Here is a 17,119-nt window from a genome sequence, read left to right as displayed (position 1 = left end):
GCAACTAGAATTTCAAACATAGACTATTCTCTTACAAATAACGGAAATGAAACCCTTGTCCCTGGAATCAATGGAGAACCTCCTCTCTAGCCCCCTGTTGGAGGAGGGACTGTATCTCCTGCCTGAGCACAATCTCGTTAGATAGGTCCGTGAAGAGGGATGGGGAAGGAGGGTGAGAAGGCAGGTATGAGGAAAATTAGATAGCATATCCCACCTCTACTGTGCGTAGGACCCACTGGTCTGGGGTTATGTCGTACCATGCATGGTAGAAGGGTGATAGGCGGGATGAAAATAAAAGCTGAGCTGGAACTGGGGTGGCAACCTGTGTGTCGCTCCTGACCGCACCACCAAAATTGTTTGGTCCCCGAAGGGGGTTTTTGGTGACTCTGGCCCTGACGCCTCCTATTAGTATGACCCTGTCTCCTGTTGGTATCTCTTTGTTGCTGAGGGAATTGTCTGAACTGAGGCCTAGGAGTGAAATGTCAACGTTACGAGTGAACGTAAAGTAGCCCTCGAGTCTTTCAGGCTTTGAAGCCTTTTGTCTGTCTTTTCTGAAAGCAGAGATGACCCTTCAAAGGGTGAGGTCCGACAAACTTCAGGACCTATAGGGGAGCCCCGAAGCTTGTAACCATGCCCCCGTATGCACGGCTATCCTGGAGGCCTTGACGCTGGCGGCAGCATCTGCTGGATCCAGAACTGCCTGCAGCACTGCCCTGGATATGAGCTTATACAAGGTCTACCACCGCCTTAAATTCAGGCTTAGTCTCTGGAGGGAGCAGCTCTGAGAAACAAGATAAGGAACTGGCCATGTTGTACGCGCACCTGCTAACCGGAGCCTGCTGGTTAACAATCCTTAACTGTAGGCTTCCCGTTGAATAAACTGGAGGGAAGGTGGGTGAACAGGTGCACATTGGTCTGGGCAGGATTGAAGTACTGATGCTTGTTCCTTTTGGCCGTGGGTAGGGCAGAGGCCAGGGTCTGCCACACTCTCTTTGCCATACTGGCAATTGTTTCAATAATAGGCAGTGCTACCCTTGTAGGCCCCAAAGCCAAGAGGCTGTCTGTCACTGGGTCTGTTTCATCCCTGACTTCCTCTGCTTGTGTACCCAGGCCTTGGGTGACTTGGCACAGCAGATGCTGATATGCCCTACCATCCTCCATAACTGGGGATGCCAAGGACCCAGCCAAAGTCTCATCGGGGAGGACAAGGATGATACATGACCCCTTCCATGCCCACCAGCAGGAGGGGTCCTAAATCCCGTTTGAGTCCTTGGCACCGTGGTCTGCTGTGCCGTGCTTGGCACCTGGAGTAAAGCACCCGAATATAATGCAGGCACATTAGGGGCATGCAGAGTAACTCAGCACCTGGGACGGCACCAGGCCCGCTGATGCCATTACCCCTGGCGCCTGCATGGGTAGTGCCAAGAGTTGGGCTGGTGCCATCTGTGTCAGTGCCGAGCTCACCAAAGTGGCCTCTGGCACTGTTGGACCTTCTGGCGGAGGCACCTCCAACAACACTGACAGCACCGCCCTTGGCCTCTGGGGAGTGCCAGGTGCCCTAACAGGGACTCCCACAGCCTGCCCTTGTGCTTCATGGACCGCTCATGGGGTCCAAAAGGGCCACTGGGGAGCGCCTTGAGAGAACACCTGCAAGCCCTCATCTGCAGGGTGATGACTCCGGTGCCAACGTCCACTGTGGCGCGATGATCTCGTGCTCTCGCTCCTTGCCAAGCTACAGTAATAAGAGTTAGATTCTGATGCCGACAACCAGAGCAGTGCCATGGGGCCCATGGTCTGCCCTGGCTCATGCTGTCCTTGAGCAGTGTGGTAAGGCAAGCTGATCAGGGTCATCATAGCCGGTCTGCCTCATTGAGGCTGGTCTGGTTACAGGAACAGCAACGGTGTCATAAAGGATGACTCCGCCTGGCAGTCTGTACTGGTGCCTGTATCTGGGACGGTCCCTCTGGTGACAATGAGGACTCACGATGCAGTGTCAGTCCCAGCATCATGATCTGTAAGAGGCTCTGCGCCTCAATGAATGCCTCCAGAGTTGAGGGCAGCCTCCCGTCTTGCGCCAGTGTTGATGCCCGCACTTCATGACCCAACCCATGGTGTGCTCTGGCAGATGCCTTAGAGGTTTCTCAGCTCTTTACCTTCTCTGGGGACCAGGCCCGTTCATGTCTCTTTTTCTTGCGAGGCACTGGGGACTGAGTCTTGTGTTGTCTTGTACTGCTAGGAGTGCTCTGCACTGATGATGCACTGGTCTGAGCTCCTGCAGGGGAGATGTCCAGGCACAAGGCTGCTTCCATCAGCAGGACTTTTAAATGTTACACTCTGTCCTTTAGAGTCCTAGGCTTGAAGGCCTTACAAATGGAGCAATGTTCTCAAAGATGTGCCTCACCGAGGCAACTCAAACAAGTCTTGTATGGGTCACTCTTAGGCATCCGTTTGCCACATTTTGAGCAGGTTTTGAAACCTGGAGAGCCAGGAATCCCCTGGAGCCAAAGTCCTGCCTAGACTACTTACTACTATTTACACAAATAATTACTAACTAATTTACAGGTGATGGCTATCAGCTGAACTACAAGAGAGAGAGAGAGCTCCAGCAACAGACAGCGTGGCAAGAAGGAACTGAGTGGGGAGTGGGACAGATGGTGCATATATTGGTTGCCATACAGGCACCACTCCAGGGGGCACTGCATCAACCCTATGGCTAGGGCAAAAAGCTTTCAGCAACTGGGAATATGCCAGCGCACACCCAGCTTGGAATGCACAGGAGCAATCACTCGAAGAAAACTGAGGTTTTATGAGTTTTTGATGAATAGGTGTTGTCCTTCAAAAAGCTGAGAATTTAGAGGATAATGCTTCTGCCCACTGATGGCATTTTTTATCATTGCATATGTAGTGCATAATCATATAGTGAAGAGAGAGGCCTACGGAAGTGCGCTGTTGATTACATGTAGGTATGTACACCCCCCAAAAAAAAGTCAATTAGTGTAAAGTATATAGTAAACATATCATTATTTCAAAAGTAAATTACAAAATTTCAGTCTATCAAAGAAGAGTGAAGGTGCAAATTTTATGAATACAGCATACAGTAAATTCTGCCATATCTGGCAGCCCTGGGCCTGGGTGGTTGCCAAATATTTAAATATTATGGACAACTCAGAGGATCCCTTAGAGGAGCCCTCCTTTGCCATTACCAACCAGCACTCCAGGGCTAGGCTTGGGCGGCACAAGGCTCCCAAGCAGCTCACCACTCCCAGAAACTTTCCCAGATGTTCTCTCTTTCCCAGTCTGCAGGGCCCACTGCCAGGCACAAGCACAGGCAGGGCTGTGGCAAACGCACTTGCTGCTGGTTGCAGACGCAGAGTGATCCAGGCTGGCGCCCTACTGCGTCCCTTCTGTTTACATGGGGAATATGTCATCGTCTCTCAGCAAGCCCGAGGTCTCTGCCACTTGGCAAGAGTTGTGCCTCCCACCCTGTCCCATCAGGCGTAGTGCCCCCTGAAGGGCCATGCAAGAATTGCATTCACCACACTGGAGCTTCTGGCTGCAGTGGGGGGGCTTTGTCTTTGACACCAGCTTCATCTAGTGCAAAGAGGGGTCAGGGGCCTCTACAACCCTGCAGCCTAGCACAGCTCAGGCCTCACATGACCCTGCCATAAGGGTCTTGTACCATGGGCTCGGGTCTACACTATACCAGCGCTCCCCTCCCTGAGGCTCTCGGCAGCCTGGGCCCCAGACCTCCGCCTCCAGCAGTGCAGCTTGACTGGTGGCAGTGCCAGTTATCTTAGAGTACTGATTAATTCAATACCGGTTAAAAGAGAGTTTACTGTACCTGGGCAATCTGTAACATCTCAGGGTTGAGTCTATTTAAATGGAAGACAAATTCTGCAAAGCCAATTAATGCCAACTGAATTGTGAACATCTTTCTAAACGTCCAATAATCTGTGGCATTGGGGAATGTGTGTAAAGCCCATTCCTTAAGCATACTGCGGGGCACCATGTTACTTTGTACTTCTTTAAGTATATCCCGGAGAACCTAAAGGCAAAGCAAATTTGGTTAAGACAAAATCATTTTAAACCACTATTCTCTATTGACTGTTCAATTTAAAAAGACACTAACGTAATATCAATGCTAATTAAACTGCCAGCCTCTTCTGCCCTCAACTGTTCAATATTTAAACTGAAATCAAGATGCTAAGAGATATATGCATGCCAGTATTTTTTTCTAACTCTTTTACAAATGTATGTCCACAATTTTGGAAGTGTATATCCTGAACAGTTTCAAGGTCATTTCAAAGTTTTATTAAGAGATCTTTCTTTGCCTTCAGAATATCACATGAATCACATCCATAAGGACATCAGAGGGCTACTTATGGGTATGCCAGAAGTCCAAAGACCAAACAGTTACTATAAGTCAGTAACTTCTACTCCATATACAAGAAAAAACAAGGATGATCTTAGCGACATTCAATAAACTTCACTTCCAGACCGATGGAGAAGTACTTAACTCTTCATCTTCACACGCCCATTTTCTTGCTGCTGCTTCATTAATATAACTAGTATTAATTCACTCTTACTAAATATCCCATACTCCCACAATCATGAAATACCTAGATTTCCTCGTTCACAGAGTGGAAAGCAGCACTAATTGGGATGAACAGTTTCACTGCAAACTGAAGAAGCACCTCTCTTCAAGGCCCTGATATGAATTGTATTTGCATTATTATATCCACCCATGCATCTGACAAAGCAGGTCTTTGCCCACGAAAGCTTATGCTCCAAAATATCTGTTAATCTATAAGGTGCCACAGGACTTCTTGTTCTCTGCATTACGTCCAGAAACTCTGGAGCCAGCTGTCTGTAGCATACCAGGCACAATACATATGTGACCAACAGTCACTCACCAAAAACTTCACTTTGGGGCCTTATTCCCCCATTGATATTAATGGATTTTTAAATTAGGTCCTTGGCTTAAGATGAAGGTTACCAGGTTGCTGAGACTAAGGTAGCTCCAAGGAAGAATGATTGGGTAGGGTAATAGTGGCATGACTATATCTGTCATAGACTAGCTTTGAACACATCAACCATAATAGTCTCAGCTCATTAGTCATTATGAGCCACCAGTGGTCTGTCGGCCACTGTAGAACAAGGCAGGAGGGATATAAAGGAGGACTGATTTCTGCAGAACGGCAATCCACATATGAAGGGGTACGAGGGAGAAGATATGAAATTCCATCTGGAACATATACAGGCACAGACCATTTTCTCTTTCTGGCTAGGGGTTTCTTTGTAGAAGGAAATTAAGTGTGTTTTCCCAAGTAAGCAAAAGTGGGAGAAAGTCACAAAATACAAGATGTTTGGAGCAAAAATGTACGTCTATGCTGTACTTAGTACAATCTGGGAGCCCGCTTACTTACAAAGATAAAGAAAGGCTTGCAAATATTTCTGTAGCTACCCAGTGTGCAGTTTTGTTCTCTGCTGGAAGTAAACATCTACAAACTGCTACCATATTTAATTACTGTGCGATGTACTAGCCTCATTAATTAGAAAAAGAAATAAAGCTAGGATCTTTTCCATTGCACTCAAAAGAGAATAATCGTCATACTGGCTTCAATTAAATGTCTGTTAATGATGAAGTTTCATAACCTGAAGGACTCAGCCCCAGAACAGAAACAGATGTTATACAACACTTCATTTTATTTTGTGAGAGACTTTATGGCAAGTATCATATTCAATGGACAAACATATTGCACATTTTACCAGCCAATCTGAACTGGACTAGCATGGTACATGACATTATATATATCTGAACCATGTTAATCTGGCAACCTTGGGAAGGAGGCTATGGCAGATTATGGATTTCCTCCTGACCATGGATGTCCACGCTGGCAGTGGGGCAAGGGGTCTGGGAGGAGAGGAGGGAGTGCGTGTGAGAGGAATGGGAGTGTGGGGTCTGTGCATGAGAGAAATGGGGCTGGGATGCTTCTCTGGCTCTGTGCCCCCCTGCTGCACCCAGGTCCCACCACCTCAGCACCACTGCTATGGGAGCACTGAGGGGGGATGGGAGGAGGCTTTAGACGAGTGCTTCACTGTGCTGCTTTTCCCCCAGAGATGGAGGGGTGACAGCATGCAGAGCTGCTTCCTCCTCTCCCTGCCAGGGTCTGAACCATGGGTGTTGCCAGAGCAGACACACCCAGACTAAGGAGGTTCAAGAGGCTATATGAACCAACAACTTTTCTAACCTGATTTTATCAGCACTGTGTAGCTTTTGATGGTTAAAAAGGGATATGAAACCCTGCGTTCAGCAAGGCATAAATATAGATTAGGTTCTAGCTAGTGGTGACTGAACAGACTTTGGTGAAATAAATCCATGGTCTAAGCTCAGCTTCAAGTGAAGAGATGCCCACTTTCCAAAATCTGACCTTGTGAATGACATGTTCACACCCTCATGCAAAAGGATAAACCTTACTCTGATACCACAGCAGAGCAGCATGAAGACATTTGCACAAGATCTCTCAATATTATATCTGTTTATGTGGAGTGAGGAGTTTTGCTTCTGGTGCTCTCAACCGATACCTTTCAGGTGTACCAGACATCTGACTAGAGAGTAATATAGTTAAACACCATGTTTTTATCTACAGTACTTAGAGTTACAATTATGTAGTTAATAAAGTAGAATGGGTAGTAAGCCTTTTTGAGGGCATAAAGTTTTCTAGGCATTTTTAGAATACTGATGAGACGGTGGTGCTCATATGGTACCAGGTAAAAAACAAACCCACATAAACACACTGACATACATGCAATGTATGTAGCAAACGCGAGAAAGGAAAGCAAAATGTAACATCATGGACCTCCTAAGAAGGAAGTTTGAATAATATTAAACACAGATTTGATACCTGATGGCTGGCTTGGGTCCCTCGTGCTTGGACTGTTGCCAATCTGTCATAGTAACGAGAAATAGGGTTGTCATGCTCAATGCCTTTCTTGGCACAGCGTTGCTTATAGATTTCCACCAGGGATAGAGAAGAGGGATTGTCTTCAACCAGACGCATCTGTGGAGAGACTGCCACAACACGGGGGACTAAAAATAAATTTTGGGAAAGGAAAAAGACAGGAAGAAAACAGTTAGTACATAATCAAAATACTAAGAAAAGGAGAATTAGCATAGAAGTGTCAGCCCTTACACAGTTCTGTGAATCAAGTGAAGTATGTCAAATGGAGATTTTAATTCCTCATAGCACATTCAGCCCTTTTTTTTAAATATAAAAAATTAATGAGAGAGAGATGCATTTTCTTTTTCACTCTATGTCATACCACACAAAGGACTTTGAGTGGTTAAAACATTTCTGTGCCACATTGACAGGGATGGTTGAATTGCCTACAGCTAACACCATCTCAGTAAAAATCTAGGGATTCCCAGTTCAGCCTGCCTCTCTTATTCACAGAAAAGAGGAGAATTTTTGTTTTAGATGCTAATTTAACTCCTGCAACCCCATGTTTTCAGTATCTAACTAAATCATTCTGGTCTTACTCCAGTATAAGAAAGAGCTTTGAAAAACAAAATAGGTATTTAGTAGAACTGAGGTGAACCCACAACTGGATAGAGAGAATATTGCAAGAACAGACCTTCCCATAAGATTACGTATATTTAGCTGAATAACTACACAATTACATTTTCCAAAGCACCTAAGTCTTTAGGCTCCTACGTCACCTAAATACTTTTGAAATTTTTTCTACAGTCCAGTTGGATACTTTGCAGAACTGATCCTAACTAGGTTTTTCTAACACACATACTTATGTCTGTTGTGTGCATAATGCACTTATTTTATGAATGCAACAGAATAAAGCTCTTTTGCAGCTAGCTTTAACAGGGCTGATATTACTTAGTTTGGCAATCTTGATCTTTTGGTCACCTGGTAGATGGTTTCACTTCCAGCAATGAAAACATTGAAGTAATTGAGCTCAGCTTATTTGTAACAATGAGTTCTCTCTCCCCTGTCCCCAGCCCAGCCTTTTCCTCCACCCTGAATCTCTATTTTTACAGTTCAATGTTGTTTACTCCAGCAATTTTCTTTTTTTTTAAATCTGTGTTATGTGCAGAATAATGAGCTAGCTCTTCTCTTGTGCTTGCATCTAGCCCTGGGAGGGAGAGGCAGAGAGAGGACTCTCCTATCTATACTTGTAGGCTGTGTCAAAATGTTTGATAACACAACACAAGGATGTACTGGGTATTTTTTTAAAGAGATTGTAATTTAAATTTAGGTCTTTCGCAAATACAATATATCACTGCATTTATGTTATTATATATGCTACATTTTTTAATCCATTTTGTTTTCCATGTAGCACCTCTTTCGAGGTGTTTATCCTGTCTTTTTAATTGCGATTATTACTGAGTATGCCATACAGTTGTCTTCCCTCATATATTAACTGAACAATCCCATAAGAAGCTAAGACACAACTATGGCTACAGAAAAGTTGGGTATGAAAAAAAAATTAGGCTCAAACAAACTCCAGGACCTATGCTGAAACAGCAGAAGTGTGCCTGACTGTCCTTGACTAACCCTCAACCATGAGGCAATTTGTTTCTGCCCTCCAACTCTGACTGCATTAGAGGGGTGTTGAATTCAGAACTGCTAGTTTATACAAAACCATTAAGTGCTTCACAAATTTCCAAGATGATGGATATTTATATTAATATATAATGCATCAGTTGGCTAGCTGCTGGAACTTGCCAACAATTTAATTGATTGAAGACATTCTATTTGCACTAGGGTTCAAGTCACACAGACTAAGCTTACTGTCAAGTGAAGAGTCAAATGCTCTCAAAAAGGATTGTTTCACAAGTGTATTATTTATTAATTTTCATGACACAAAATAACCAATGCACCATACAAGGGAAAAGAACTGGCAGTTCTTTACACCTTAACTCTCAGTTCCCAACATCTACATGCCTAACTTTCAACCTTACTATATGCAGTGCTGCTGTAGCTGTTGGCCAGTAGAAGTTAACTCACTCATCTTGTTCCTCAACTTTAATATTGCATGCAAAAAGATATTGCATGAATGAAGATTTTTGCAATTCACATAAAAATACAGTGTGAAGGATGTCTAACTGAGGAGAGTCAAATCAGTTACTGTTTTGTTCAGTACTGTGGTCAAACATTGCCATATTGTAGTGCCAACATAGAGCGAGCCTCTGAATTTATCGGAGTAATCAAATTAGCTCTTTCAAGATCAAAATCTTTTTAAAAATATGCACAAAAACAGGCCTATAGAAAAATATATCTAAATGACTGAACTCATTATTTAGCAATAGTTTAGCACTAAAGAGTGTTATTCTGTACTGATAAACCCTTTTATTTTGCTGTAAGAACTAATGAGTAATGGCCTCACAGACAGAATTTGAAAACCATGCCAAATGCAAAGTTTTACATGAGCAGCTGTCTTCCAGATGCTTCACACTGCCTTTGGATTATCTAGAAATGGATGGGGAAAGTCTGGATCTTTTGGAACATAATGCAAAGGTATGGCCAATGATTCACCAATGTCTTTGCTCAAGACGGTATTTGTAACCTCTTCTAAATATGGCCCAAAATATCACACATGCCCCTTTCCCCTTCTACAGTGGAGTCACCATGCCTGGAGAGCCCCTGTGATCAACAGGATAGAGGCAGGATTTACGTCAAATTATTCTGATGTTGCACGTATTAAAAATTTTAGCTTCAATACTGGGCTCTTCTAAGACATAAGAAATTATCCAAAACCCACTCTTACTGTACCTGTGAAAAATAAATGCCTCTTTGTGGTTTCTTTTCTTTTCTCTAAGCAGGGGTTCAAAAGGCGAAGGAGCTGTAATACACGTTCTTCTCTGCGGGACTCTGTCAGGCAAGCATCATTCATTACTAGGTATGGGTAAATCTTTCCATTATGGCCTCGTATATAGAGTCTTCTGGCTGCAGTGTTGTGTTTCTGCACTATCTCCACTCTAGGCATAAATCTATCAAGCAAAGGAACAGATAAAAGCACCGTAGCTTTCAAAGTCTAAAGTCTTATTTCTTTCTTTAGAGATTACTTTTTTTTTTTTTTTAAATAAAAATGCCATATTTAGAAGCAGAAGAGACATCTTGATTGCTCTGGCGCTTCTGCAAAACCAACACTCAACTATGGGCTCCTTTAAAATGAGATGCACCCTTTTTATAAACTAGATTCCTAATACAACAAGCAGAGATTTGCATTCTGTTAAAAAAAAAAGGCACACTTATGAAGAATGTTTCCATCTTTGTCTTTTTTACATTTCAGAATGAAGATTTTAATTTAAACTATTCTCTTGACCAAATTCTGATAACAGCAATGCCAGCGAACAAGCAGAGCACCTGTACTGATTACAGTGGTTAGCAGAAACTTTAAAAAAGTAACAAAAAGGAGATTATAATGATCTTAAAAATATTATCCTCCATCCCACGTCCCCAGTAACACCCAGTAAAATTACCATAGGTATCTAAAATTAGAACTGTGTTCTGTTAAGCCATGACATGGAAACATGACCGTACATATTTCATTAAGGCACTTCATTACAGACACACAAACTGTATTTCTATCACTTGGACTGATACTGCATCAGAAGTGGGAGAAAAGGGATTCTTTTAAAATCTCTATTTTCTCTGTTACATCTACCTTTTACCCAATGGTAGTTTACCTTGCAATTTTGATGTAATAATGGGTTGGCTTTGGCATAAGAAACTCTCCAGGAATCTCCACTTCTGCTGTTTGAGCTGAGAAATTACTTAGAAAACGACACTTCTCTTCTATGAGAAAGAACTTTGGAAGCTGCTTAGTTTTTGCCTCTAGGATTTTGATCCACTTCTTCAGTTTAGATATAAGATTGTGAAGTTTCATGGAACCTGGAACGCTGAAGTCAAAGTCTAAACGAATTTAAAAAAAAAAATATTGTGAATGCCATACAGCATATTTAACTACCAGATACTTGAAACTGGCATTTTAAAGTCATTCTTTTATCTTTGTGCCTTCAAGCAAAACATCTTAGGTGCATCATATACAGCATACCATTATGCATTAGAATAGACGAACAGTTGTAAAATGGAGAAAAATACTAAAAATGGTTATTACACACTGGCTGTGTCTACACTACCACCTTCCTTCAAAGGAAGGCTGGTTATTAGGGTGTTGGGAGTTTACTAATGAAGTGCTGCCATGTATAGGCAGCACTTCATTAAGCAAATCCCCCCTGCGGCAACTCACAAGTTTTAAACTTTGAAGTACTGGCACACTTTTTGAGGAGTAAGGGGACTTCGAAGTTGCCCCAGCACTTCGAAGTACCAGCAGGTGCGCACAGCTAGATGCATGCTGGTACTTCGAAGTTTAAAACTTCGGAGATGCCGCAGGGGGGATTTGCTTAAGGAAGTGCTACCTATGCACTTCTTAGTAAGCTCCCAACACCCTAATTACCATCCTTCCTTCGAAGAAAGGTGGTAGTGTAAACAAGCCCACTGGAAAAGTAACACACACAAAAAAATACGTTGCCTTACCAAGCAGGTCAGCATATAAACAAATGAGTGGCTCCTAAAAGCAAATAATGAATACCAAAAACAAAGAAAAAAAAGCTAATATGGTCAGATTAATTCTGAGGTGAGAGACTGGGAAATAAAATTACTTCTGAAAGGGAGCAGATCATCTTGGTTACACATTAGTAGCTTACACAGCATAAGGGCTATAAGTGTTACAGCAGTACAAATACGTAATTCCATGGTGCATACAGCTATACAACATGTAGTTGCACAGCATTTGTTGGGTATTTCATCTTTGTATGAAGTTTGGTTTTAGAATCATTTAGCTGTAATTAACATGTTAGATGATTTAATCCACCAGGTACTGTTGCTTCCTTTTCCAGCACAAAACTAGATAAGTCTGCTTGTTTCCCAAGCTCTTTTGCCTATGCAGATTTCTGCTTCATGCTCATGGGGACATTAAAAATAATACAGTGAAAAAGAGTACTGCCACTGTACATGATTAACAGTCTTTGTTTGGTTTTAGATAGTTCACCAAATCAGATACCTCGGACTGGACTGGATTAGCACAAATCATATAGAAAGAGAAAAAAAAAGAGCTGATAGAGAAAGAACAAATGAAGCTTATTTTCCAATCTGGTAATGTGAGCTTCTTTTTGGCTTAAAATGAAATTAACTGGTATTAGATAGAGATAATACCTTTTCTTGTCCTAGTTCATTCTGTAGCTGTATACAGATACAGCAAAAGAACACAGATGGAAGAGCACCAATGGTAATCTCTAGTCTGAAGGAATTCCAAACTAGTAAAATTGCTGTCTGCTATGCAAAACAATTATTCTTATTTCCTACAGCTCAGAACAGAAAGATACATTTCTTTTTACTCTTTTCAGGTGTTCAGTATTTGTATGAAACAAGTAGGTGAATGGATAAGACACAATGAACAGAAAAGTCAGCAACATGCAAACAAGCAGCTCTATTCATCCTTCACAATGTTAACGTCTCCAAGCTAGTCAAGCATTTGTCCAAGATCAGGTCAGGGATAAATAGCTGGTTGAACCTGTATCCAACGAAATAGAGATTCTTCTTGTTTAGTGGTTCCCAACCTTTTCAGTAACAATGCACACTTCAATCAGACAAACAATTCCATGGCACACCCACTTTTTCCAGCTGAATCGATTGCCCATAAATGCAGAGCCATGGCGGGGGGTGGGGCAGGGGGGGAGAGAGGAACTGATGATTCTGCGCCAGCTGGGGACTCAAGCAGCAAGGCTGCCTGAGTCCCAGTTGGCATGGGGGTCAGAAATTTCCCTCCTGCAGCCTCTTTGCAAAGCCTCAGCAAGGGGAAATTGATCAATCCCCCACCAACTAGGAAGCAGGCTCCCTTGCTGCTTGATCGCCCAGCGGGTGCAGGTTTGGCCAGTTGGTCAATTTTCCACCCCTTCTGCTCTTTGCAGAGTGGGGGGAGGAAACTGATGACCTGAAGCCAGCTGGGGGAGACTCAAGCAGCAAGGCTACCTGATTCCCAGCTGGTGTGGGGTTGGTCAATTCCAATCCCCCACCCCCCAACCCCAGAGGCTTTGCAAAGCAGCTGCAAAAGGGAAATTGACATCACCACGCCAGATGAGACTCAGGCAGCTTTGCTGCTGGAGCCCCCAGCTGGGGGTCATATAAGGGTGCTGTGAAATTTCAACAGTTGCCCCCTCCCGGGATTTTCAAAGAGCTGAGAGGAGGAGAAACTGATGAAATTTCCACGGCACACTTAGACAATTCTCATGGCACGCTGGTTGAAAACCACTGCTCTAGTTTACAGAGGATTTGCAATTATACGTTGTCTCCTCTAGTTGAAGATACATAATCCTTAATTAGTCAAATGAAATTGCACTTTACAGTTTCATATTTTCATTAACAGTATGCTCCTGCATATGCAAACAATGCATTCCGGTATCCATGGCTGGTTGGGTAAGTGATCCAGCCTGAGCAGTGACCTGGCCTCAGTAGTTCATGCCTGTGTTACCTCCTGACTGGATACCAGAATACAGTCTGCCTGGCATGAATGATCAATACTCAACATCAGTTAGTACAGAATAAAGCAGGTCTTCTAAACTCAGGTTAAGAGTGCTAGAATGTCAAACATATCCACTCTTTGTTATAGTAGCTCTCCATAGAATATCATGTCAAATTCAAGATCTTTATCCTTATTTTCAAGATACTTAATTATTTGGGCTGGTACATCTGAATAGTTGCCTTCAGCCCCAGGACACAAACTGGGATCAAAAACTGCATCTCTTACATACAAGGGTAAAATGTGGTTGTGCAGACTTTTTTCCTCAAGGGTCGACTGAGACTGTAGAATAAAAATCTGCAGGATCTAAGAACCACCATAAATCCCATCACTTCCTGTTTCAAGTATGTTCATCTGTACATTGATCTTGACAGTCTCTCACCAAGACCACACAGCACAGCTTAAATAAAAATATTTTAAAAATTCAAGTGAAACAAAAGACAGTTTAAATCCACACTGAATTTTCCCCCTGAAGAGAGGAAAGAACTGTGTCAGATGCACCACCGGTAGGCAAGAAACAAGTCAGGTGAGATAACTTTGCTGCTGGATCAAATTCTGCTGTTAGAAGGTACAAGCTTTTGTGCTACACTGAGCTCTTCTTCAGCATCAGAGAAGAAAATCAGAACAGTGTATAGTACCCAGAGGCACTGAGACCTCATACTAGGGTGGGTGAAGTCTCTGCTCTACAGCCTCAGCTGAAAGCCATGTGGCAGAGCACAGGGCTTTAGCCCCTATGTCATAGCTTCAACCCCTAATGCCAACAACCCGGGTCTGTAGGCATTACAACTGGTGGGTCATCCGAGATGAACTGCTAGAAGGTCTCAGAAGCTCGGGACGTGCCTCCTCCGCCCAGGGAAGCATGCTGTACCCAGAGGCACTGAAACCTCATACTAGGGTGGGTGAAGTCTCTCCTCCACAGCCTTGGCTGAAAGGCAGCTGGCCTTTAGCTCACAAGGTAAAGTATGGGGCGTTAGCTCCTATGATCGGACGTTCAATTCCTGGTGCCTGCAACCTGGGTCTGTTGGCATTACAGGTGGAACTAAGTTTAGGGGAAAAAAAATCTCAAAAGCTTGTGTCTCTCCCTAAAAAGAAGCTGGTCAAATAAGATACTGTCAACAACCTTGTCTGAGCTAAATTCAAGTCATAACAGACTGTTAAGCATAAAAGGGTAATGAATGCTGTAAGTGGTCATTAGGAACGAATGGGCCAATTTAGGGTCATTCGTTATGCCTAAGGAATTTGAACATATGCAATCAAGAGTAGCAGGCAAGTGTGATGTGTTACAACCAGCCTTCAAACAATCCCCCAACCGCATCATTGGAAACAAGCTCCCTGCAGACCAGGATACATCAAGTCCAAGGAGCATTAGACCATTTCAGAACAAGAGATGTAGAACCTGTAAATATACCTCTACTGTTTTTATGATCACTAGCACATGCAATGTACCTTTCAAGACCAATGGGTCCTACATGTGCTTATCACAATACACGGTGTACCTCATTCACTGCCCCAACAACTACTATACGGGTTACGCTCTCTACCAAATTCACACAAAAATGATAAGACAAAAACACCCTGGCCCCACATGTGAACAACATTCACAAACAGATCACTACTTATCTGACCTTTGTAATTATAACTGTTAGCCATGTGAATCTCTGGATAGATGAGTATCTTTTATTGGACCAAAACATTTCAAGCCACACAAGAACTCCAGTTCTGGGAAAAATATTCTTAAGCATCATAGCTAAGTGCAAGGTGGAACAGATTGTTTACCATAAAAAGTTAGTACATAGGGAAAATTCAAGAGAAGAGAGCGTTGAAAATCAGAAGAGATGTTTCTGAGAGAGTGGAACAGCACTATAGGGTGAAATGCTATGAGGTAAGGAAAACAGCCAGAAAGGATAAGGTGAAATGGCTAGAGGATCAGTGTGAAGATACAGAGAGGTATTATGGCAAATGTAAGACCAGGGAGGTGTATAAGATGATCAGGAATGTGAATAGGAAGTGGTAGCCGAAGCAGATTGCAACCAAAGACGAGAATGAAGAGGTGCTCATAAACAAGAAAAAGATTATGCAGCGATGGATGAGATACTACACGGACCTATACAAAGCACAGTTGGACCCGAGTGTCTCAGAGAGACTGACAAGAACTGAAACAGACATCTGAAAATTAATTCTGAAGTAGCTTCTTATATAAAGCCAAAAGTGTATAAAACATCCCTAATGTTGATACAGAGAAAATTTTTAAAATAATTTGACTTTGCAAAACCAGAGTAAAAAGATGCAGAAGGTCAAAAACGAAAAATTATATAGGAAGATACAGCTGAAAGAGAACCTACCGCAGAAGGTTATACAATGCAAGTTACAGCTACTCAGGCATATTGGCAGAATGAACAACCAACCAAAAAATCAAGACCTTGGTATTCAGGATAATGGACAGTTCAAATAGGAGAGGCAGACGCCACAGAGAAGGGGTAGATTATATAGTAGATTGGCATTGAGCTAGTCGATAGAAACTAAGCCACTCTGCACTGGACAGGAAAAGATGGAAGGAAATAGTGAGAGAGGCATCAGACACCAAGGGGAATTGAGCCCATGGCTGCTGACGACGACGACGACGACAATTCAAGATAAAGGGGACAATGAACACCACTGTCCAATGCTTAGCAATCTATCCCAGGTTGTATTTACATCACATTTTCTTTCCCCAGAAGTGAAGAAGAGATTTTGTACCTCGAAAGTCTCAGCATGAGAAAATCCTGTCTGGGATGGTTTAGTTAGAGTTGGTCTTGCTTTGGGCAAGGGGCTGGACTTGACCCCCCCACCCCCCTCCAGCCTAGGATTCTAGGAAAGCTTGTGCCGTCTGCCAGTAGAAAGTCATTTAATACAACATATTACCTTATCTGCTATCTTGTCTTGCTCTTATTCTGGAACCAAAATGGTTCCTACAAACTACTGGTAGGTGCTCACAAACCACAGTGATAACAACAGGATAAACGCCAGTACAGAACAGAATTTACAAGATAAAAATCTGACAATAGCATAAACTGGTTACTGCATATTATACCCTGAAAATTGTGTAATATTTGCCCTTGATAGTTTGTCAAAACACATTGCTGGTTTCAGTTATTCACAGAAATGTCTTCTTTAGCTTTGCTGTCTTAGAAATGCATTGTACATTTCCTCACAGCCAGTCAGGATTCAGTTATAGCAGAAGAATTTCTGCATGTGAAATGTCCCATATCGCTCAATACAATTAGAATGCTAGGGAAAATTATGTTAATCACAGAAATGGCAATCTATTTACAGCATAGAAACTATCATTCAGCCTGTTACACATGTAAAATACTTTGCAAGTCTGATATAACCAGTAAGCATTGAAGAGGAATCAGTTAAAGTAACTGTTAATGTAAATTCTAAGAGGAAAGAGAATTTGGACATCTAAAAATCAGCTGTGAACACCATCTCCAGGTACACTACTGATGATATAATTAAACGTACCCTACAGTAATTACGTGCA

At 42.7% G+C, this 17,119-nt stretch overlaps 1 protein-coding gene across 4 annotated transcripts in view; it reads right to left on the bottom strand.

Moving 5' to 3' along the window:
- TRRAP (transformation/transcription domain associated protein) overlaps nucleotides 1–17,119 on the bottom strand; it is a 170,515-nt gene that overhangs the window by 5,320 nt on the left and 148,076 nt on the right. For all 4 annotated transcript variants that reach the window (XM_075010296.1, XM_075010297.1, XM_075010298.1 and 1 more), the window contains 4 exons: nucleotides 10,706–10,931; nucleotides 9,789–10,006; nucleotides 6,906–7,090; nucleotides 3,842–4,045 (listed from right to left, as the gene is read on the bottom strand). In XM_075010296.1, the coding sequence (XP_074866397.1) occupies nucleotides 3,842–4,045; nucleotides 6,906–7,090; nucleotides 9,789–10,006; nucleotides 10,706–10,931 (833 nt within the window). The remainder of the gene's footprint in view (nucleotides 1–3,841; nucleotides 4,046–6,905; nucleotides 7,091–9,788; nucleotides 10,007–10,705; nucleotides 10,932–17,119) is intronic.

The sequence above is a fragment of the Carettochelys insculpta genome, chromosome 16 (assembly GCF_033958435.1).
Source record: "Carettochelys insculpta isolate YL-2023 chromosome 16, ASM3395843v1, whole genome shotgun sequence".
Classification (NCBI taxonomy): domain Eukaryota; kingdom Metazoa; phylum Chordata; order Testudines; family Carettochelyidae; genus Carettochelys; species Carettochelys insculpta.
This window is presented reverse-complemented; position numbering and strand designations above follow the sequence as displayed.